Here is a 24,287-nt window from a genome sequence, read left to right as displayed (position 1 = left end):
CTTCCTTTGATACTTCATGTTTCTGCATGTAGATCTTCGTAATGCTTGCTGTTACACTATTTTTTAAAATATCATTTTATAGCTGATCTGTTCAGCTTGTGATATTACTGTTTCTTAATCTTTTTCATTTTTATTTGGCCTAATTAATTTCTGTTGTATCATTTAACTCTGCAGCTGTTTCACTATTCAAATATATGGTAGTGGAAAGGATTTTGTTTTGATACTGTTGTGTTAATTTTCACAGAATAGTTACTCAAATTATTCGTTGTAGTCCTCTTCACTGACTCAGTTAAGCTGGGAAAAGCAATGAGGGTTAAAACATTTGAATAGTAGGTTTCTTGTCTTTAAGTCTTGTTAATACTACGTTTTACTTGTTCTTTTAATATTTCTTATTGTGGTTGGGTACTGCCTTCAGTTACCTCAATGAGAAAAACAGTACCTCCTGCCCCAACTCCATAATAAGTAGAAACAGCTTGTGAGCTGGGATGACTTGGAGGCTTCCATTTGAAATTATACAGGGCCTGGAATGGAGCCCCCAAAAGGGAGGAGCCTGGTCTCCAAAACAAAGATAGTCTTGAATATGAATCTAGAAAGATTACTCTAAAGTTCTCTTTATATAAACACAGTTCTGTGTTAAGCAGGTAGTAGCCTCTTATTTTAGAGGCCAAAACATTGGTTCCCTAACAAAGTTGTTTTTTTTTTGCGGTACGCGGGCCTCTCACTGTTGTGGTCTCTCCCGTTGCGGAGCACAGGCTCCGGACGCGCAGGCTCAGCGGCCATGGCTCACGGGCCCAGCCGCTCCATGGCATGTGGGATCTTCCCATACTGGGGCACGAACACGTGTCCTCTGCATCGGCAGGCGGACTCTCAACCACTGCGCCACCAGGGAAGCCCCCTAACCAGCTTTTTGAGGGACCTTTATTTTTTGGTTTATTAAGGCACATTCTGCTCATCTATTATCCCTCTTAATGTTATCAGTTAACCCAATGAACATAGTCTCACTTTGCCAGGTCACTGAAAAAGGCTAGCTCTGGAGTTCATCTCCAGAGCTAATCCTGAACCATTCAGTATTCCTCTGAGCATTTGTAAAGAACATTCTTTGAGACATTTGATTTGGTAGAAATTGTCTCTTCTGTTTTTTCTTAGTTTAGAAATTTTAGTTTGATTTTACGTATTAGAATTTGACCACATGCAGAGCTCAAAATGAGGTTCTCAATATAACCCACAGCCTATCGAATTCTTCTTTTTATCATTCCTTCTACTTTAATTAGTTGATATTCTTCTTTTTTTGAATTTTATTTTATTTATTTTTTTATAGGCCAGGTTCTTATTAGTTATCTGTTTTATACATATTAGTTTATACATGTCAATCCCAGTCTCCCAATTCATCACACACACACACACACACACACCCCACCACCACTTTCCCCCCCTTGGTGTCCATACATTTGTTCTCTACATCTGTGTCTCTCTTTCTGCCCTGCAAACTGGTTCATCTGTACCATTTTTCTAGGTTCCACATATATGCGTTAACATACGATATTTGTTTTTCTTTCTGACTTATTTCACTCTGTATGACAGTCTCTAGATCCATCCACATCTCTACAAATGACCCAACTTCATTCCTTTTTATGGCTGAGTAATATTCCATTGTATATAGGTACCACATCTTCTTTATCCATTCGTCTGTTGATGGGCATTTAGGTTGCTTCCATGACCTGGCTATTGTAAATAGTGCTGCAATGAACATTGGGGTGCATGTGTCTTTTTGAATTATGCTTTTCTCAGGGTACATGCCCAGTAGTGGGATTGCTGGGTCGTATGGTAATTCTATTTTTAGTTTTTTAAGGAGCCCCCATACTGTTCTCCCTAGTGGCTGTATCAATTTACATTCCCACCAACAGTGCAAGAGGGTTCCCTTTTCTCCACACCCTCTCCAGCATTTGTTGTTTGTAGATTTTCTGTTGATGCCCATTCTAACTGGTGTGAGGTGATAACTCATCGTAGTTCTGTAATAATTAGTGATGTTGAGAAGCTTTTCATGTGCTTCTTGGCCATCTGTATGTCGTCTTTGGGAAAATGTCTGTTTAGGTCTTCGGCCCATTTTTTGATTGGGTTGCTTTTTTTTTAATATTGAGCTGCATGAGCTGTTTATATATTTTGGAGATTAATCCTCTGTCCATTGATTCGTTTGCAAATATTTTCTCCCATTCTGAGGGTTGTCTTTTCGTCTTATTTGTAGTTTCCTTTGCTTTGTAAAAGCTTTAAAGTCTCATTAGGTCCCATTTGTTTATTTTTATTTCTATTACTCTAGGAGGTGGATCAAAAAAGATCTTGCTGTGATTTCTGTCAAGGAGTGTTCTTCCTATGTTTTCCTCTAAGAGTTTTAGAGTATCCAGTCTTACATTTAGGTCACTAATCCATTTTGAGTTTATTTTTGTGTATGGTGTTAAGGAGTGTTCTAATTTCATTGTTTTACATGTAGCTGTCCAGTTTTCCCAGCACCACTTATTGAAGAGGCTGTCTCTTCTCCATTGTATGTCCTTGCCTCCTTTGACATAGATTAGTTGACCATAGGTGCGTGGGTTTATCTCTGGGCTTTCTATCCTGTTCCATTGATTTATATTTCTGTTTTTGGGCCAATACCATATTGTCTTGATTACTGTAGCTTTGTAGTATAGTCTGAAGTCAGGGAGTCTGATTCCTCCAGCTCCCTTTTTTCCCTTGAGACTGCTTTGGCTTTTCCGGGTCTTTTGTGTCTCCATACAAATTTTAAGATATTTTATCCTAGTTCTGTAAAAAAAGGTAATTTGATAAGGATTGCATTGAATCTGTAGATTGCTTTGGATAGTATAGTCATTTTCACAATGTTGATTCTTCCAATCCAAGAGCATGGTATATCTCTCCATCTGTTTGTATCATCTTTAATTTCTTTCATCAGTGTCTTATAGTTTTCTGCATGCAGGTCTTTCGTCTCCCTAGGTAGGTTTATTCCTAGGTATTTTATTCTTTTTGTTGCAGTGGTAAATGGGAGTGTTTCCTTAATTTCTCTTTCAGATTTTTCATCATTAGTGTATAGGAATGCAAGAGATTTCTGTGCATTAATTTTGTATCCTGCTACTTTACCAAATTCATTGATTAGCTCTAGTAGTTTTCTGGTGGCAACTTTAGGATTCTCTATGTACAGCGTCATGTCATCTGCAAACAGTGACAGCTTTACTTCTTCTTTTCCAATTTGTATTCCTTTTATTTCTTTTTCTTCTCTGATTGCTGTGGCTAGGACTTCCAAAACTATGTTGAATAATAGTGGCGAGAGTGGACTTCCTTGTCTTGTTCCTGATCTTAAAGGAAATACAGTTTTTCACCATTGAGAATGATTTTTGCTGTGGGTTTGTTGAATATGGCCTTTATTATGTTGAGGTAGGTTCCCTCTCTGCCCACTTTCTGGAGAGTTTTTATCATAAACGGTGTTGAATTTTGTCAAAAGCTTTTTCTGCATCTATTGAGATGATTATATGCTTTTTATTCTTCAGTTTGTTAATATGGTGTATCACATTGATTGATTTGCATATATTGAAGAATCCTTGCATTCCTGGGGTAAATCCTACTTGATCATGGTGTATGATCCTTTTAATGTGTTTTGGATTCTGTTTGCTAGTATTTTGTTGAGGATTTTTGCATCTATATTCCTCAGTGATACTGGTCTGTTATTTTCTTTTTTTGTAGTATCTTTGTCTGGTTTTGGTATCAGGGTGATGGCGGCCTCAGAAGGAGTTTGGGAGTGTTTCTTCCTCTGGAAGTGTTTGGAAGAGTTTGATAATGATGGGTGTTCACTCTTCTCTAAATATTTGATAGAATTCACCTGTGAAGCCATATGGTCCTGGACTTTTGTTTGTTGGAAGATTTTTAATCACAGTTTCAATTTCATTACTTGTGATTGGTCTGTTCATATTTTCCTGGTTCAGTCTTGGAAGGTTACACCTTTCTAAGAATTTGTCCATTTCTTCCAAGTTGTCCATTTTATTGGCATAGAGTTGCTTGTGGTAGTCTCTTAGGATGCTTTGTATTTCTGCGGTGTCTGTTGTAACTTCTCCTTTTTCATTTCTAATTTTATTGATTTGAGTCCTCTCCCTCTTTTTCTTGATGAGTCTGGCTAAAGGTTTATCAGTTTTGTTTTTCTTCTCAAAAAACCAGCTTTTAGTTTTATTGATCTTTGCTATTGTTTTCTTTGTTTCTATTTCATTTATTTCTGCTCTGATCTTTATGGTTTCTTTCTTTCTACTAACTTTGAGCTTTGTTTGTTCTTTCTCTAGTTCCTTTAGGTTTAAGGTTAGATTGTTTATTTGAGGTTTCTCTTGTTTCTTGAGGTAGGCTTGTATTGCTAGAAACTTCCCTCTTAGAACTGTTTTTTTTGCATCCCATAGGTTTTGGATCATTGTGTTTTCATTGTAATTTGTCTCTAGGTATTTTTTGATTTCCTCTTTGATTTCTTCAGTGATCTCTTGGTTATTTAGTAATGTATTGTTTAGCCTCCATGTGTTTGTGTTTCTTAGGTTTTTTTTCACTGTAATTGATTTCTAATCTCATAGCGTTGTGGTTAAAGATGCTTGATATGATTTCAATTTTCTTAAATTTACTGAGGCTTGATTTGTGACCCACAATGTGATGTATCCTGGAGAATGTTCCATGTGCACTTGAGAAGAAAGTGTAATCTGCTGTTTTTGGATGGAATGTCCAATTAATATCAGTTAAATCTATCTGGTCTATTGTGTCATTTAAAGCTTGTGTTTCCTTATTAATTTTCTGTTTGGATGATCCGTCCATTGGTGTAAGTGAGGTGTTAAAGTCCCCCACTATTATTGTGTTACTGTCTATTTCCTCTTTTATAGCTGTTAGCAGTTGCCTTATGTATTGAGGTGCTTCTGTGTTGGGTGCATATATATTTATCATTGTTATATCTTCTTCTTGGATTGATCCCTTGATCATTATGTAGTGTCCTTCCTTGTCTCTTGTAACATTCTTTATTTTAAAGTGTATTTTATCTGATATGAGTATTGCTACTCCAGCTTTCTTTTGATTTTCATTTGCATGGAATATCTTTTTCCATCCCCTCACTCTCAGTCTGTATGTGTCCCTAGGTCTGAAGTGGGTCTCTTGTAGACAGCACATATATATGGGTCTTGTTTTTGTAACCATTCAGCGAGCCTATGTCTTTTGGTTGGAGCATTTAATCCATTTATGTTTAAGGTAATTATCAATATGTATGTTCCTGTTACCATTTTCTTAATTGTTATGGGTTTGTTTTTGTAGGTCCTTTTCGTCTCTTGTGTTTCCCACTTAGAGAAATTCCTTTAGCATTTGTTCTAGAGCTGGTTTGGTGGTGCTGAATTCTCTTAGCTTTTGCTTGTCTGTAAAGCTTTTGATTTCTCCATCAAACCTGGATAAGATCCTTGCCGGGTAGAGTAATCTTGGTTGTAGGTTCTTCCCTTTCATCACTTTAAATATATTGTGCCACTCCCTTCTGCACCGCCAGGTTGTGTCAGACCCCCAGGTTGGGAAGCCTCACGTGGGGCTCAGAACGTTCACTGCATTGGGTGGACTTCTGTGGTATAAGTGTTCTCCAGTTTGTGAGTCACCCATCCAGCAGTTATGGGATTTGATTTTACTGTGATTGTGCCCCTCCTCCCATCTCATTGTGGCTTATCCTTTGTCTTTGGATGTGGGGTATCTTTTTTGGTGAGTTCCAGTGTCTTCCTGTCCATGATTGTTCAGCAGTTAGTTGTGATTCTGATGCTCTCGCCAGAGGGAGTGAGCACACGTCCTCTACTCTGCCATCTTGAGCCAATGTCCTTGATATTCCTTGCATTCTTAACCTGTTTGAAAGTGTAATTAAAAGGCTAGGAGAATTATGTCATTAAAATATTACATCATTAGAATAGAGGACACTTAATATTGACATTTTGTACAGGTCTGGATTGTCCCTTGCAGGATGTTTAACATCTTTGGTCCCTACCCATTACATGTGAGTACTGCTCCCCAGACTTGACAGATAAAGAAATACCCTCAGACATTTCCTAATAACCTATCTGGGAGTGGTACTAATGTCTGCTTCAAAATTACTGCTCAGATTAATATTGTATGGTCAGCATGATACTATTGTTTTAGATATTTAGGCCTGCTCACATCAAAACTTTATTTATGGATTCTGTCAAGGTATTATACTACCCTGTAGTTTTTATAATTTTTTTCTTTTGGGGGAGTCTTTTTTAAAGTTTAAGACTGATATTCTGTGACTAGCTTTCAGACTATCCTGTAGATAGAAAAATGTCATACTTCTTTGTTGGTCACTGAGTCATCCATCCATCAATAATTGCTTTTGACTCAAATTAAAAACATTTTATTCTTCTCATTACATAATTTCTGTTTTTCAGTAATGACTATATGTAGTAAAATCTTAAATTTACAATGTAAAGCAATTACTGAACTTGAGTTATGGCTTAGCTATAGGTATTTATGATATCATTAATTGAGTTTCTGGCATATCAAAAGTGGTTGCAGTATTTAAAAAGTTAAACCATGACTTATAATATTAGACATAGTATTTTATTTCTTCCTGTATAACTGAATTATTCCAACATATGCTGTTAGTCTGTGTAGCAAGTAATAAACTTTCCAAATAAACAACAGTTATTAAAACCAAAAGCAGTTAAGATGTTGAACAAGATATGAATTATAAAGACTATATTTCAGAAGAGTACACTCAAGTTTATGTATGATCTTCCTTTAAATAAGATAGACCTTAAAAATACAGAAGGTATATTATCAGAGTTTTTAATATATGCTATTTACATTTTTTTTTTAACTGACAAAGATTTGCAGCGTGGAGTCTTCTATGCTTAATTCAAGTTTGCCAGTACTGCATTGGACCAATTTGCATATGACAGATCTTCGATGAGGCAGGATATTAATTTACTATTTGTTTAAAACTGTAACATATAGACTGTAATTATTACATACAGAGTGCTTATTTCTATCTTTTCTAGTTTTTAGAAATAATGATAACAGTCCTTAGGACTCAAGGTTGAGGACTCAAAAGTAGAGGTAGCTTAAGAGAATATATTAAATATTCATAAATTATTTGCTGTTTTCTTTCTATCCAGTTTTTGGTGTAGAAGATGTAGTAAGTTTTAAATGTAGAGGTTCTCAGTCCTTTGCTGGTTAAAATCTGCATATGACTTAGCCTTTCAGCTTAGTTTTCTGTGAAAGCACATTATCATTTCAGCTTCTTAAATTGTATCCTAATAGTCATTAAATTTATGATTTGTTGCTATGTACTTTCTAATATTAAAAGGAACAAGGCAGCAATTGTAGTGTCATGCCATTTGTGTACATCTTTTTTGAATTGCTTTCTATTGTATGCTTTATTAGAGATTATAAATGTTAGACTTTTAAAAATGGTTTAATAACTTTGTTGTAACTTTGTATGTAGTAGAAAGCTAATTTGAAATAATTTGATCAGTTATCAGAATATCCTAATCCATGTGATATTTTAATTAAAATAATTAAATAGAGTAACCTCTTAAATCTGAATGTAAACCAAAGAACTTCTCACTGCAAGTCTTTAATAGTTATTTAAAGTACTGTGGTCTTCTCAGTTTAGTGTACATAAAGACGATGATTGGCCAGCCAGTTTCTGATTTGCTGTTGTTCTTTTTCTAATTTCTTAAATTAACTGCCTTTAGATGTGAAAGCATTTTCATTTCGGTATTAAGCTCTGACGTTCAGGAACTATAAACGAACAGGTGAACTACAAAATGATTTAATATGTATCATATAAGTAAAAATGAAGATTTTTCTTTTAAAATTTGCAAGCATCCTCAAGACATGTTGGAAAATCATAATTCAGTTTTTTGAACCTATTTTGAAAAAAAATTCAAACTTGCCAAAAGGTTGCAAGAGTAGTATACAGTGAACTCCTGATAGATTAATCAGTTAACATTTTGCCACATTTGCTTTCTCTCCCTTCCCACCTTCTCTCCTTCATTCCCTCCTCCCTTTTTTTTTACCCACTTGACATATTTTTTCCTTTTTTTAAGCTATTGAGAGATATATAATTGACAAATAAAATGGTAAGATATTTAAAGTGCACAGTGTGATGATTTGATATTTGTATATTGTGAAAGGATTCCCCCTACCAAGTTAATTAATACAACCATCACCTCACATATTTACCTTTTTCCTTTTTGTGTGTGTGTGAGAATGTTTAAGTTCTATTCTCCTGGCAAATTTCATTTATACAATACTGTGTTATCAACTGTAGCCATCATGTGTTACACATTAGATCCTCAGACCTTATTCTTCTTATAACTGGAAGTTTGTACCTCTATCAGTCTCTCCCTGTTTCCCCTACCCCCAGCCTGTGCGACCACTAATTCTTTTCTTTTTTTAAGAATACATTGTATGTTGCCTCTCAGGATAGTGAATCACATACTCTTGTGCATCACTGCTATTATTGGTAGCAGTGACTTTCTCAGAATCTCTTTGAGAATATTTTGTTCAACTTTCATTTAACTTAAATATAAGTTGTTATTTTGTTTTTTTTTTTTTTTACAAGATGAAGAGGTGTAGGATTTGACCCAGTGTAAATGCTGAAATATTTAAATTGAACAGACTCTTAAATATTTGTTTTGCTAAATTAATGGGAGAAAAATTGGAGGACATTTTGATTATGAAGAGGAACATTTTATAAGGACTTTGTATTCAACCCTGGGAATATATGTGTGCCATTAAAACTTTTATTTGAAATGACTTCCTAACCTTGGACAAAAGAAACTTTTGAGTATTTGATATACATGTGTACCAATTTTGGACTCAAAATACATATAAAATGTTTCAAGTTAATACAGCATATATTAGAAAATTATTTGGGGGGAAATAGATGCTAATTTTAGCCATATTTTGTTTTGAATTAGGAAGCTCTGGAGGAATATGTGAAAAAAGTAAGCTTTATTCAGATGGTAAGAAGAAGTCTTTAAACACTGGAATTATTACTGTTCAGAACTATGGGTCTCATGTACCCCCCAAAGTCTCTCACATTACATTTGCTCATGAAGTTGGACATAACTTTGGATCTCCAGTAAGTATTGCTTAATTATTACACTTTTTAAAAGTTACTAATCTTTCACGTTGTTTAATTTTTGTTGTTTACAGTGAAAACAAGTACACATGAATGTTTAGTTTTTATATGTCAGAACACAGTAATGTACTTGACCATAATACTGAAAAGGAGGAAGATAGAATATTTGTAATTAAAATAAGAAAATAAGCACAACAGTGCCAGAATTCTATGAAAGCAAGGAATTTTGTCTGTTTCATTCACTTCTGTGTCCCCTGACCTTAGAATAGTGCCTGGGGGACTTCCCTGCTGGCGCAGTTGTTAAGAAACTGGCTGCCAACGCAGGGGTCACGGGTTCGAGCTCTTGTCCAGGAAGATCCCACATGCCGCGGAGCAACTAAGCCCGTGTGCCACAATTACTGAAGCCCGCGCACCTAGAGCCCATGCACTGCAACAAGAGAAGCCACCACAATGAGAAGCCCGCGCACCACAACAAAGAGTTGCCCCCGCTCGCTGCAACTAGAGAAAGCCCACGTGCAGCAACGAAGACCCAACACAGCCAAAAATAAATAAATAAATTTTTTTAAAAAATTAAAAAAAAAATAGTTCCTGGCACATGATTCATTCAAATATTTATTTAATGAGAATCACTTTTCATTGCTTAAAGTACATTTTGAATGTTAGCAAATTGTTGGGTTCTTGTTTGGTTTCTGTTAAAGCATTATTGGGGTTTACTAGATTTGTCTTTCTCTACTGTGGAATGAGACTGTTCTTTTAAAGTCGTTCGGTATGAAAACTTTGTAACATATATAAAAGTAGAGACAAATAGTACGGCAAAGTCTTCCGTTCATATCCAGGACAGGGGTCAGCAAACTTTTTCTGTAGTCTACTAGTAAACATAATAGGTGTGGGGGACAATATTTAGTCTCTGTTGCATATTTTTCTTTGTTGTTGTTTTTCTTTTTACAATCTTTTATTTTATTTTATTTTATTTATTTATTTATTTATTTATTTATTTTTTGGCGGTACGCGGGCCTCTCACTGTTGTGGCCTCTCCCGTTGCGGAGCACAGGCTCCGGACACGCAGGCTCAGCAGCCATGGCTCACGGGCCCAGCCGCTGTGCGGCATGTGGGATCTTCCTGGACCGGGGCACGAACCTGTGTCCTCTGCATCGGCAGGTGGACTCTCAACCACTGTGCCACCAGGGAGGCCCTACAATCTTTTAAACATGGAAAAACCATTCTTACCTTAGGCCATATAAAAACAGGCTGTGGGCTGCGATTTGCCAACCTCTGATTCAGATTGAACGATCATCAGGATTTTGCCACATCTCCTTTCTGTGTTTCTTTCTTTTTCTTCGTAAGGTGTTAGAATCAAATTCATTCCCCCTTCCACATTTCAGTATGCATCTCTTAAAAAATTAGACATTTTCTTCCATAACCACCATGTGGTTATGATACCTGACAAAATGAGCAGTTCTTTGGTATCATTTAATACCCAGTTCATTGAATTGATTTTCAAGTGAACTGAAGATTAATACACATGGAAATACAAAATACTGAAAGATATTCTGTCTTTGTGATTTTGGTGGGGCTTATTAAAATAACAAGTTTGGGAAAATTTCATTTGAAAACTGCATATAAATTCATTTACTTGTACCTTATCACTTGTAAAAATGGAAATTTTTATGAGTTTAGAAAAAAACTGTAATATCATAGCTTAAAAGTCTCAAATGCTCTTATCTAATGTTCCCCCAGTTTGTAAAATATAAGTACCCTCTCACTAAGTTGCAAGTCTTTCTTCTTCTAATTCCGATCAGAAATCGATAGATTATTATCAGTACTCTTGGATAAAGTACTTAAAATGCGTTGAATCGCTCTACCTATTGTCTGCTTTTGTGATATTTTCTAAAAAGAGTAACTGAAAATTTAGAGATGAGCAGAGAACTCTTGTTAATTTGCATTTTCAAGGGCAGTTAAATGTCCTCGACTCTCCCAGTCACCTTCATCCAACCCTTACCAGGGGATTTTCGTACCCTTCCAACTGCTCTTCTGTTCGTTAGTCTAGGGTCTCTCAAAGTTTAATGTGCATACAAATTACTGAGGATCTTACAGTATAGATTCCATTTCAGTGGGCCTTTGGTTGGGCCTGAGTGTCTGCCTTTCTAAGACACTCCCATGGGATGCTGCTGCTGCTGGTCTGTGGGCCATACTTGGAGTAGGATATCTAGTTTGTTCTCTTTTCACTTCCCTTCTAATCTGTCTTCTGCCTGGTTGCCAGAGAGGTGTTTTTAAGACATTAATGTAATATTACTTTTTGCTTATTGTTGAATGGATAAATTGGTTCACATTTTTTTGCCTACCTTGCTATCTTTTCCTGTCATACCAGACTACTTATAATGATTCTGTCATGCTCAAATACACCTCATCCCTTTGTGTATGTTGTTCATGATACCATACATATAGATAGTCGGTACTTAGTAAATATGTATTAAATAATTTAATAGTGAGATCAGCCAGACCATGAACTCCTGAGCCTGTCTCCCTTGACATCTTTATCTAAAATCTGTCTTTATCTCTCCTGTCATGTATCTGTATTATGACAATGTTACTTTCTCTTTGAGTGGTTCATTCTATCCCTTATATTTATTTATCCTGTCCTAAATGTTTATTGCACACCTGCTGTTAACCACTTTATAAACTTTGTTGTGGGGAGTTGTAATCATAAATGAGACAAGTTCCTGTTTCTCGGTATGAAAGTCTTAATGTATTGACTCTGAGCAGATGAATCTTTGTCTAGGTATAGTTCTTTCTTTTTTTTTTTTAATTAATTTATTTGGTTTTAGTTTTGGCTGTGTTGGGTCTTCGTTGCTGCGCTCGGGCTTTCTCTAGTTGTGGTGAGCGGAGGCTACTCTTCGTTGCGGTGCATGGGCTTCTCATTGCAGTGGCTTCTCGTTGAGGAGCACAGGCTCTAGGCACACTGTCTTCAGTAGTTGTGGCACGTGGGCTCAGTAGTTGTGGCCTGTGGGCTCTTGAGCACAGGCTCAGTAGTTGTGGCGCACAGGCTTAGTTCCTCCGCGGCATGTGGGATCTTCCTGGGCCAGGGCTTGAACCCATGTCCCTTACATTGGCAGGTGGATTCTTAACCACTGTGCCACCAGGGAAGCCCTAGGTATAGTTCTAATCGGTCTGATCATGTCACTTCTGTTCACAACCTTACTTCTAATACCTGATGATATTGCTAATACAATTTCCTTATCTTAGCATTTAGGGTTTTCCATAATTTGGGTCTAAGTGTAATTCCAGTGTTATTTCTTCTTCCCTGTCAAATTAAGTCATTTTAAAAAACTTTACTTCTGCCAGGAAGCCAATTCCTTCCCATTTCTGCCTATTGAAATCTTGATCCATGTGGTTATATAATGTAAATTAATATGGCCCTTTTGTCAGGCAGTTTGGCAGTATGTATCAAGACCTTTAAAATATTTGACCTTTTAACTCAGTAACTCTACCACTGGGAATCCAACTAAAAGAAATAATTGCAGAATGTGTCAAAGATTTATGTAAATTTCAAAAAAGAAATAAAAATAAAAAAGGTATCCATTGCAGTTATACCTTCACTGATTTTTTCTTCCCTTCTGAGACAGTGACCCCTAAAAGAGCAAATTATCTTCCTTTTCACAGTCTAAAATAATTGTAAGATCTACTCTAAAGGAGAGTCCATAAGCTTCCATTTTTCTTCTGATGAGAAAATTACATTTAATCAGATGACCTGAAAACCTTATTTTACTTCCTGTTTATGTAACTCTGTATTCTTTTTGACAGCATGATTCTGGAACAGAGTGCACTCCAGGAGAATCTAAGAATTTAGGACAAAAAGAAAACGGCAATTACATCATGTATGCAAGAGCAACATCTGGGGACAAACTTAACAACAATAAATTCTCACTCTGTAGTATTAGAAATATAAGTCAAGTTCTTGAGAAGAAGAGAAACAACTGTTTTGTTGGTATGTATATTTTCCCAGCATTTTATTATGAATATTTTGAAACATTCAGAAAACTTGAAAGAATTATATAGTAAACACCTAGTATGTGCCCACCACCTATATTTTACAGTTGTTAGCACTTTAATACATTTGCTTTATCACACTTGTCAATCTCTTCATCTCTCAATCCATATTTTTTTGTTGAAATTTAAAGTGCATTGTGGATATCGGTATACTTCAGTCCTAAACACTTTAGCCTACATAAGTAGAGTTCAATTTAAGTAAAGTTCAATATTGTTTGTGGTGTTTTTGTTTTTCACATAAGTGCAATATACAAATCTTTTTTTTTTTTTTTTTTTGCGATACGTGGGCCTCTCAGTGCTGTGGCCTCTCCCATTGCGGAGCACAGGCCCCGGACGCACAGGCTCAATGGCCATGGCCCACGGGCCCAGCCGCTCTGTGGCATGCGGGATCCTCCCGGACCGGGGCACGAACCCGCGTCCCCTGCATCGGCAGGAGGACTCTCAACCGCTGCGCCACCAGGGAAGCCCGCCATATACAAATCTTAAGTCCACCATTTGATGAGCTTTGACAAATACATTTACCTGTGTAATCTAAGCACCTGTGAAGATGTACAACATTTCTGTCACCCCACAAAGTTCTTTCATTTCCTTTCCCCATCAATCTTTGCACTCCTCCTGCAACCATTATTCTGATTTATTTCTCCATAGATAAATTTTGCTTATTTTATTTCATATAATTGGAATCATACAGTTTGCACCCATTTGTGGAAGGCTGCTTTCACTCAGCATACTATTTTGAGATTCATTATTAGTATTTTGTACCATTTTTTTCCCCCACTGAATAGAAGTGCATTATATGAATATATCACAGTTTGCTTATCCACTCTCCTATTGAATGGAACACTTGGGCTTTTTAGGTTTGGGTTAATATGAATAAAGTTGCTATGAATTTTTTTCTTACTGTGGTAAAATATATATAACATAAAATTTATATTTAAACTAATTTTAAGTGTACAATTCAGTAGCATTAAGTACATTTACAGTGTTATGCAACCAGCACTGCTTTTCCATTTTCAAACTTTTAAAATCACTCCAAATAGAAATTCAGTAACCATTAAGCAATAACTCCTATTTCTTTCTCTCCCCAGCCCCTAGTAACCTCTAATCTATTTTGTGTCTCTGTGACTTTGCCTATTCTAGGTACCTCATATAAATGGGATAATGCTTTTGTATCTGGTTTATTTCACTTAGCATAAAATTTCCAAGATTCATACAAGTTGCAGCATGTATCAGAATGCCATTCTTTTTTATGGCCGAATAATATTCCATTATATGGATATACCACATTTTGTTTATCCATTCATCTGTTATGCCTCTCGTAGGGCATTTAATATGTTCTAAATATTCTACCTTGTATTATGTTTTTGGGGGTCCTTGTCCTATTTTACAAGATTTTAAGTTACTTGAAGGCAAACACTGAGGCCTGCTCATATTGCACATAAACACCACTCTTATAGATGAGTTAAACATATGGCAGCAAAGGAGAAAGAATTGAGGAAGGTTTCCAGATAAGCACGGCCTTTCATTTTTTTAGCTGCATTTTTAAAAATAAATTTATTTATTTTATTTATTTATTTTTGGCTGCATTGGGTCTTTGTTGCTGCACGCAGGCTTTTCTAGTTGCGATGAGCAGGAGACTACTCTTTGTTGTGGTGTGTGGGCTCCTTATTGCGGTGGCTTCTCTTGTTGCGGAGCATGGGCTCTAGGCATGCAGGCTTCAGTAGTTGTGGCACGTGGGCTCAGTAGTTGCGGCTCGCGGGCTGTAGAGTGCAGGCTCAGTAGTTTTGGCTCACGGGCTTAGTTGCTCCGTGACATGTGGAATCTTCCTGGATCAGCGCCCAAACCCATGTCCCCTGCATTGGCAGGCAGATTCTTAACCACTGCGCCACCAGGGAAACCCTGCATTTTTTTTTTTTTTGAGGTATAATTGACATAACACTATGGCCTTTTGTTTTTAATTGAAATTTATACAGAGATAATTTAGATTCACATGCAGTTGTAAGAAATAATGGAGATTCCATATACCCTTCATCCAGTTCCCCCCAGTGGTAACACCTTGCAAAACTGTATAGTATCAATACACTATTACATATAGCAAGGATATTGACATTGATACAGCCCACAGATCTTATTCAGATTTCCCCAGTTTTTCCTGTCGTCATTTCTCTGTGTGTGTGTTTAGTTCTATACAGTTTTATCATGTGTAGGTTTATGTGCCCATCACCACAGCCATGATAAAGAATAGTTCCATCACCACAAGTAATTCTTTTTTTTTTAATTCTTTTTTTGGCTGTGTGGGGTCTTTGTTGCTGTGCGCGGGCTTTTCTCTAGTTGTGGTGAGTGGGAGCTACTCTTTGTTGCGATGCGCAGGCTTCTCATTTCAGTGGCTTCTCTTGTTGTGGAACATGAGCTCTAGGCGCCTGGGCTCAGTAGTTGTGGCATGCAGGTTCTAGGATGCATGGGCTTCAGTAGTTGTGGTGCACAGGCTCAGTAGTTGTGGCGCACGGGCTTAGTTGCTCTATGGCATGTGGGATCTTCCCAGACCAGGGATCGAACCCGTGTCTCCTGCATTGACAGGCGGATTCTTAACCATTGCACCACCAGGGAAGTCCCACCACAAGTAACTCTTGGCGTTGTCCTTTTATAACCACACTCACCTCCCTCCTGGTATCCCTTCAGCTGCCCCACTATTCTCCATTTCTAAAATTTTGTCACTTCAAAAATGTTATATAAATGGAATCATACAGTATGTAACCTTTGGGATTTTTCACTCAGCATGATTCCTTGGAAATTAATCCAAATTGTTTGCCTGCATCACTAGTTTGTTCCTTTTTATTGCAGGTGGTATGTGTGTACTACAGTTTAATGATTTTTCTATTAAAGGATATTTGGGTTATCTTCAGTTTTTGGCAGTTATGAATAAAGCAGCTATAAACAGGCTTTTCATGTGAATATAAGTTTTCATTTCTCTGTGATAAATGCCTCCAAATCCAACTGATGGATCAATGTAGCCGTTGTTTGTTTTTATTTATATGAAACTGCCAAACTATTCTCTAGAAGGCTGTACTATTTTATATTCCCACCAGCAGTGTATGAGTGAACTAATTTCTCTCTATCCTTGTCAGCCTTTGGTATTTTTATTTTATCCATTGTGATAGGTATATAGTGGTATTTCATTGTACCTTACCTTGTATTTTTCTGATGACTAATGACATTGAATATCTTTTCATGTGCTTTTTTGCCATATGTATATCTTCTTTGGTGAAATGTCCATGTTTCTTGGCCATTGAGTTTTTTTGGTTTTGTTTTTTCTGTTGAGTTTTGAGGGTTCTTTATATAGGCTAGATGCTAGTCACTTGTCAGATATTGGTCTGCATATATTTTCTTCCTGTCTGTAGCTTGTCTTTTCACCCTCTTCACAGTCTTTCCCAGAGCAAAAGTTAAATTTTGATGATGTTCAAATGATCAATTTTTACTTTTATTGATTGACTTTTTCTTATAAAGCCTTCTTTTTCTTTTAAAAGGGCAGATTAAAATTAAAATTGATGTTCTCATTTTTGTTATTGTTATCAGTGGTAGTTTTTCTAAATCTTCTTAGTGTAGAAGTGACACATAGATTCTTCATCTGTAAACTGGGTTTTCACAATAAACTTCCTGATTGAAAGTGACTTTAAAAATGAGCATATTTGGGGCTTCCCTGGTGGCGCAGTGGTTGAGAGTCCGCCTGCCAATGCAGGGGACACGGGTTCGTGCCCCGGTCCGGGAAGATCCCACATGCCGCGGAGCGGTTGGGCCCGTGAGCCATGGCCGCTGAGCCTGCGCATCTGGAGCATGTGCTCCGCAACGGGAAAGGCCACAACAGTGAGAGGCCCGTGTACTGCAAAAAAAAAAAAAAGCATATTTGTCTTTCTCTGTCTGACCTCACTTAATATGATAATCTCTGGGTCTATCCATGTTGCTGCAAATGGCATTATTTCGTTCTTTTTTATGGCTGAGTAATACTCCATTGTGTGTTAGTGTGTGTGTGTGTGTGTGTGTGTGTGTGTGTGTGTGTGTATACACACCACATCTTCTTTATCCATTCATCTGCTAATGGACATTTAGGTTGTTTATATGTCTTGGCTCTTGTAAATAGTGCTGCAGTGAACATTGGGGTTGCATGTATCGTTTTGAATGAGAGTTTTCTCCAGATATATGCCCTGGAATGGGATTGCAGGATCATATGGCTTTAGTTTTTAAGGAATCTCCATAGTGTTCTCCATAGTGGCTGCACCACTTTACATTCCCACCAAGAGTGTAGGAGGATTCTTTTTTCTCTGTACCCTCTCCAGCACTTATTATTTGTAGACTTTTTAATGATGGCCATTCTGACTGCTGTGAGGTGATACCTCATTGTAGTTTTGATTTGTATTTCTCTAATAATTAGCAATATTAAGCATCTTTTCATGTGCCTGTTGGCTATCTGTATGTCTTCTTTGGAGAAATGTCTGTTTAGGTCTTCTGCCCGTTTTTTGATTGGGTTGTTTGTGGGGTTTGTTGACATTAAGCTGTATGAGCTGTTTATATTTTGGAAATTAAACACCTTGTCAGTAGCATTGTTTGCAAATATTTTCTCCCACTCTGCAGGTTATCTTTTCGTTTTGTTTATGGTTTCCTTTGCTGTGCAAAAGCTATTAAGTTTAATTAGGTCCCATTGGTTTATTTTTGTTTTTATTTCCATTACTCTAGGAGACAGATCCAAAAAAATACTGCTGCAATTTATGTCAAAGAGTGTTCTGCCTATGTTTTCCTCTAGGAGTTTTGTAGTATCTATTCTTATATTTACGTTTTAATCCATTTTGAGTTTATTTTTGTATGTGGAATTAGAGAATGTTCTAATTTCATTCCTTTACATGTATCTGTCCAGTTTTCCCAGTACTACTTTTTGAAGAGACAGTCTTTTCTCCATTGTATATTCTTGTTTCCTTTGTCGTAGGTTAACTGACCATAAGTGCATGGGTTTATTTCTGGGTTTTCTATCCTGTCCCATTGACCTATATGTCTATTTTTGTGCCAGTACCATACTGTTTTGATTACTGTAGCTTTGTAGTATAGACAAATACCAGAGAAAGACAAATATCATATGATATCACTTGTATGTGGAATCTAAAAAAAGGATACAAATAAACTTATTTACAAAACAGAAATGGACTTACAAATACATAAAACGAACTTACGGTTACCAAAGGGGTTAGCAGGGACGAGGGCATGGGGAGTAGATGAATTAGGAGTTTGAGATTGACATATACACACTGCTATGTATAAAATAGGTAAACAACAAGGACCTATTGTATAGCACAGGGAACTATACTCAATATCTTGTAAGAACCTATAATAGAAAAGATTCTGGAAAAGAAATATTTACATAGATATATGTATGTATAACTGAATCACTTTGTTGTACACTTGAAACTGACACCACATTGTAAAATATCTATACTTCAATTTTAAAAAAAGAAAGAAAGAAATAACATTTACATAAGATAGAAAAAAATGAGCATATTGCTTTTTAGTATTATGGGAAGGAAATTTGTTTCTTAAATTACCATGAAATATGTACGTATTATAATTTTGGTATTTAAACAGCCCCTTTTCCTTGTATTTAAGCTGTTAGCAAATAGCTGATTTGAAGTAATATTTTTGTATGAGACGAAAACTAACGTGTAGTAAATATTGCATGAATGGTTTTCTGACTTCTGTTGTTTTTCCTTTTCTCCTAAATTACGTCACATGAATTATAAAATGATTATTGCTAGACTAGAAAAATCATTATTATTTACTTAGTATATATTTGCATGTGCATGCTTCTAGCTTTTGAGAACAAAAGAGATGCTATAAAATGAAAGAGAGAGGGAATTCCCTGTCAGTCCAGTGGTTAGGACTCGGCACTTTCATTGCCATGGTCCTGGGTTCAATCCCTGGTTGGGGAACTGAGATCCCACAAGCCTCGTGGCGTGGCCAAGAAAAAGAAGAAGGAAAGAGTGAGATGGAGCTTCAGTTACCTCTAAAATTTCCTTTAATGTTTGATGTGGTCAAGGATAAGAATGAAGTTTCTGAGTATAAAGCTAGGCTTTCTAGAATATTTTTGATTCAGACGTGCATTGTTTTAGGTTCCTGTGCTTGAGATATGTTCCCTTCCACTCACTCAGTTCTCAGTTTGAAGGCTGTGCTACAACTGTTTTCCACATTGATTTGGTATAACAGAAAGAAAAGAGCACCAGATTTTAGATCTAGAAGACCTGGGTTTAGACTGTGTTTTGTCCATAGTGGGGCATATGGTTTCCAGCAAGTCACAAACTCTGTGAAAGTTAGTTTTCTTTTCTCTAAAATGAAGACATTTGATTCTTTTTATTTCCCTGCAGATACTGAAATTCAGTGATTTTATGTTCTTACTAAGAGTAGCATTCTTGTTCCAATTTTAAACTTCACTGGCAAAATCAAAGAATTTTTAAAAAGAGCCTAAAAATCTTTCTGAAATTATTCACTATGCTTAGACCAGACAGCCTAACCTTAATGAACTAAGATTTGACCCAATATTGTTAGACTCTGGAAATACAAAATGTGTAAATAATACATGGTTCTTCCCTTAAGGAGCTTGGTCTAGCTGACAAGCAAAACTAATGTACATTACAAAAAGAATTTACTAATTGACCAGGATACAGTCAGCCAAATAGAATGTGGGAAATTCCATAAAATAAAATGACCCAATTTCTTTAACAATAGTGTAAAAATAAAAAGAGGGGAGGGAATCTGTTACATATTAAAAGAACTTAAGATACATGTCAACCAAAAGCAACCATGGGGAGAGGGGTTGGGGGAAGCTTGTGTGAAACTTGGTTCAAATAAACTAGTGTAAAGAGGTAATTGAAGAAAATTGAACATGAATTGGCTATTAGATGCTATTAAGCATACTGTTAAGTTTTTTAGATGTGTAATGGTATTATGGTTAGATTTTAAAAAGAAAGAACTCCTTATCTGTTAGATTCATCTTGGGATATTTGTTAAGAGCAGCTGAATATGTTAGATGGAGTTGTTTACAGCATATTGTTGAAGTTGCTAAAGCTAAGTGATTGGTACATGGGAGTTCACTATACTTATTCTTTTACTACTTCTGTGTATGTTTGAAATTTTCTAACAGAAAAGGTTTAATTTTTTTCTGCTTGATGAAACACTGACTTACTTTGTACTTATGTGCTAAAAATATAAATAGTACAGTCATTGTTCAGTAAAGCTCAGTGTGGCATGGCCTAAATAGAATGCTACCACTTCTGTGAGGGACCTTAGAAGGGAGCATCAGGTCAAATTCCCTCATTGTACAGCTTAAGAAACTGAGGCCTCAAAAAAGGGAAGTGACTTGCCTAAGGCCACATTGCTAGTTAGTGACCAAGCCACTGTTATAATTAGATCTCCTAATTTCCAGATTCCTAGTTTGTTCTACTTTTCTTATTCTTCGAAATTTTCCTTTCTCCTTTTGTTCTGCAGCTTTAAAGAGTTTATAAATTTTAAATAAAATTAATGTTGCATATAATGCTTACTTTGTCTTATTTATTTTCTTCAGAATCTGGCCAACCTATTTGTGGAAATGGAATGGTAGAGCAAGGTGAAGAATGTGATTGCGGCTATAGTGACCAGTGTAAAGACGAGTGCTGCTATGATGCAAACCAACCGGAAGGGAAAAAATGCAAGCTGAAACCTGGAAAGCAATGCAGGTACCTTGCTAATTCCAGTAGTGTTAATATTCCTGGGAAGTCACCTGAAGGCAGTTATGTCAGATTTCAAACTGAGATTAGGAGATGTATGTGGTTTTGGAACTTTGTTATTTGTTGTTGGTTTATTTTCTGGAGTAGTAGTATTTAGGGCACTGTTGTTGGCAGATTGAACTACTTGTAATTGCAGTTTGTGTGGTGGGTGTTAAAAAAGGACATGCAAAGGACACTCAATAAAATACATATTATTTAATGCCTAACTTTAAAAATGTGACTTTTGTCAGTAGTTTTAGAATCTTAACTTTAAATATTTAGATAGTATGGATTCCATACACTCCTGTAACTTAGTTGTCATATAATTTTATTTCACTTGCCAAATTATTTTGGTAGTGATAGATATAAGCAGTAGAATATTGTTTGTGCAGTACTTTTAAAATGGATGTTCTGTGTATCCTAGTTTGATTTTAGTGTACAAATGTGAGAAAAGTTGATAAATTGACTAACGTGTATCTATGAAAAACAATGATGACTTGCCTAATATTTAATCCATTTTCTATTATAACCTTTTACTATAGGCAAATAGAATAGAATAAGAAAGCTCAATATAGTATGCCTTCATTTTAAAAACAAGATTCTTAATCACTTTTCTGCACTTAATAGAATGTTGAAATTTAATAGCCTCTTATTCCAATAAGACTTGTTTAACAGTAACATACTTAGCATTTATGATTTAAAAATTAGGACTGTATCTATATGTATAGGAAATATCCTAGTGATTTTCTTTACTCACCTCAATGTTTCTTCTAGTCCAAGTCAAGGTCCCTGTTGCACAGCACAGTGTGCATTCAAGTCAAAAACTGAGAAGTGTCGGGATGATTCAGACTGTGCAAAAGAAGGAATATGTAATGGCATCACAGCTCTCTGCCCAGCATCTGATCCAAAACCAAACTTTACAGACTGTAATAGGCATACACAAGTGTGCATTAATGGGGTAAGCATTTGATTTGTATGTTGTTTATTTAGTTTTATGAAACCTTTTTCAGGATGTTTGTTGCCACTTAAAGCCGCATAAAGTAATTAATCTCGGTCCCTATCTATTTCCTCACAAAGCTGTGAATGCATTATGTGGCATAAGTGCCTGGTGGCATTTGATTAGTTATTGACTTGTCTTTCATCTTTCTACTGCATGCGTTTGATACTCTCTAGAGAAAAATAGTTATGTAACTAGGCATGTAACTTTGTATTTCTTTTAAGTTTTATAAATTAACATTTTAATACTCTAAATAAAAGAACTCTCAGTTATTTCCTCTGAATGTGAAGCCTTTAAAGCTTTCTTGGCTAAATAATCACTTTCCTCTACATGAGGAAAATTTCATTTTTCTCTCCTTATAAAGGAGCCATAATAACCAACATAAAGTCGATGCTCATCTAATCTCCTTCTCTGTTTTTGTTTGGTCTAGATTTTTAAGTTACCATTTCTTTAAAGATTTACTATCTTATTTGCACTTACTTTTTTTTTTTTTTGTGGTACACGGCCCTCTCACTGTTGTGGCTTCTCCCGTTGTGGAGCACAGGCTCCGGACGCGCAGGCTCAGCAGCCATGGCTCACGGGCCCAGCCACTCCGCGGCATGTGGGATCTTCCCAGACCGGGGCACGAACCCTTGTCTCCTGCATCGGCAGGCAGACTCTCAACCACTGCGCCACCAGGGAAGCCCCTGCACTTACTCTTTTTAAGATGTGTTTATACCATCCATTTCTGATACTAATCTATGCTTCCCCCCCGCCCCCCGACTTGTATTTCTACTTAATTATTTTAGCGTTGGAGGTGTTTCTGTCTGCTATTGTCAACAAGAGGTTTGACTGTATAGGGATTAAATAATTGGTCTTTTATTTTTCTTTCAGCAATGTGCAGGTTCTATCTGTGAGAAATATGGCTTGGAGGAGTGCACCTGTGCCAGCTCTGATGGCAAAGATGATAAGGAATTATGCCATGTCTGCTGTATGAAGAAGAGTAAGGCTTTTAAAATGCAAGAGTATAAAATCTGTTTCAAAAACCTTATTTTCTCCTAAATTTTAAGTGTTAAACTTTGATATACAGTTGGGACATAATTTCCAGCTGAACTGATCCTCTTGAGAAATTTTAAAATGTAGTATAGAATTGTGTTTCTAGTATTATGGTCCCTACAGTGTTTTTAAAATGATAAACTAGATAAAACCTGCCAGCGTTTTTACAATAATTAATATAAATACCGTTAGAAGGATTTAAAGCCATTGTAGGCACTAAGTCAGGAGTTACTGGTTGTTTGTTTATGCTGTAATATTTAAGGTGAATTACCAGTGGTGTTATCTAGTCTAACTAATGAAAGTCTATATAACATGTCATGGTGATGATTTTAGGCAGTTTCTTCCTTTCCTCCCTCTCTCCCGAGCTAGCCTGATAGGAAATCTGATCTTCAACTTATATTTGACACTTCTTTTGCAGTGGAGCCATCAACTTGTGCCAGTACAGGGTCTGTGCAATGGAGCAAGTACTTCCTTGGTCGAACCATCACCCTGCAACCTGGATCCCCATGCAATGATTTTAGAGGCTACTGTGATGTTTTCATGCGGTGCAGATTAGTAGATGCTGATGGTCCTCTAGCTAGGCTTAAAAAAGCAATTTTCAGTCCAGAGCTCTATGAAAACATTGCTGAATGGATTGTGGTAAGTATAGTTTTTATTTATAAAGAAACCTTATCTTAAAATGATTTGATCATAATTTTACTTGGTTAGAGGTCACCCCTGTTATGAGAAAATCACTTCTTTTCTGTTTATACTGGAGTTATAGTTGACCCTTGAACAACATGGGTTGAACTGCATGGGTCTACTTATAAGCAGATCTTTTTCAATAGTAAATACTACAGTAGTACACAGTGTGGAGTTGGTTGAATCTGCCGGTGTGGAGGAACCATGGATATAGAGAACTTTGGAGGTGGTTGGCTAACTATGATTAACCCGCCACGTTCAAGGGTCAACTGTATTTTATCTGAAGAGTGATTTTTAGGGCTTCCCTGGTGGCGCAGCGGTTGAGAGTCCGCCTGCCAATGCAGGGGACACGGGTTCGTGCCCCGGTCCGGGAGGATCCCGCATGCCGTGGAGTGGCTGGGCCCGTGAGCCATGGCCGCTGAGCCTGTGCGTCTGGAGCCTGTGCTCCGCAGTGGGAGAGGCCACAGCGGTGAGAGGCCTGTGTACCGCAAAAAAAAAAAACACCTAAAGGTGCCTTCTGGCACTATGGTAAAGTGAAAAGGGTACAGGCTTGGAATTACACGAGGATTCAGATCATCCTTCTGACGTTTGATAATTCTGTGACTTCAGGCAG

General features: G+C 36.7%; 1 protein-coding gene across 1 annotated transcript in view; it reads left to right on the top strand.

Annotated features, from left to right (window-relative positions):
* ADAM10 (ADAM metallopeptidase domain 10) overlaps nucleotides 1-24,287 on the top strand; it is a 111,020-nt gene that overhangs the window by 72,930 nt on the left and 13,803 nt on the right. Inside the window, exons 9-14 of the mRNA XM_067748353.1 lie at nucleotides 8,973-9,136; nucleotides 12,938-13,121; nucleotides 20,781-20,931; nucleotides 21,736-21,919; nucleotides 22,832-22,940; nucleotides 23,412-23,632. Of these exons, the coding sequence (XP_067604454.1) occupies nucleotides 8,973-9,136; nucleotides 12,938-13,121; nucleotides 20,781-20,931; nucleotides 21,736-21,919; nucleotides 22,832-22,940; nucleotides 23,412-23,632 (1,013 nt within the window). The remainder of the gene's footprint in view (nucleotides 1-8,972; nucleotides 9,137-12,937; nucleotides 13,122-20,780; nucleotides 20,932-21,735; nucleotides 21,920-22,831; nucleotides 22,941-23,411; nucleotides 23,633-24,287) is intronic.

Source organism: Pseudorca crassidens, chromosome 1, assembly GCF_039906515.1.
Source record: "Pseudorca crassidens isolate mPseCra1 chromosome 1, mPseCra1.hap1, whole genome shotgun sequence".
NCBI lineage: Eukaryota > Metazoa > Chordata > Mammalia > Artiodactyla > Delphinidae > Pseudorca > Pseudorca crassidens.
Note: the sequence above shows the minus strand (reverse complement) of the source record. Positions and strands in the feature narration are given on the sequence as shown.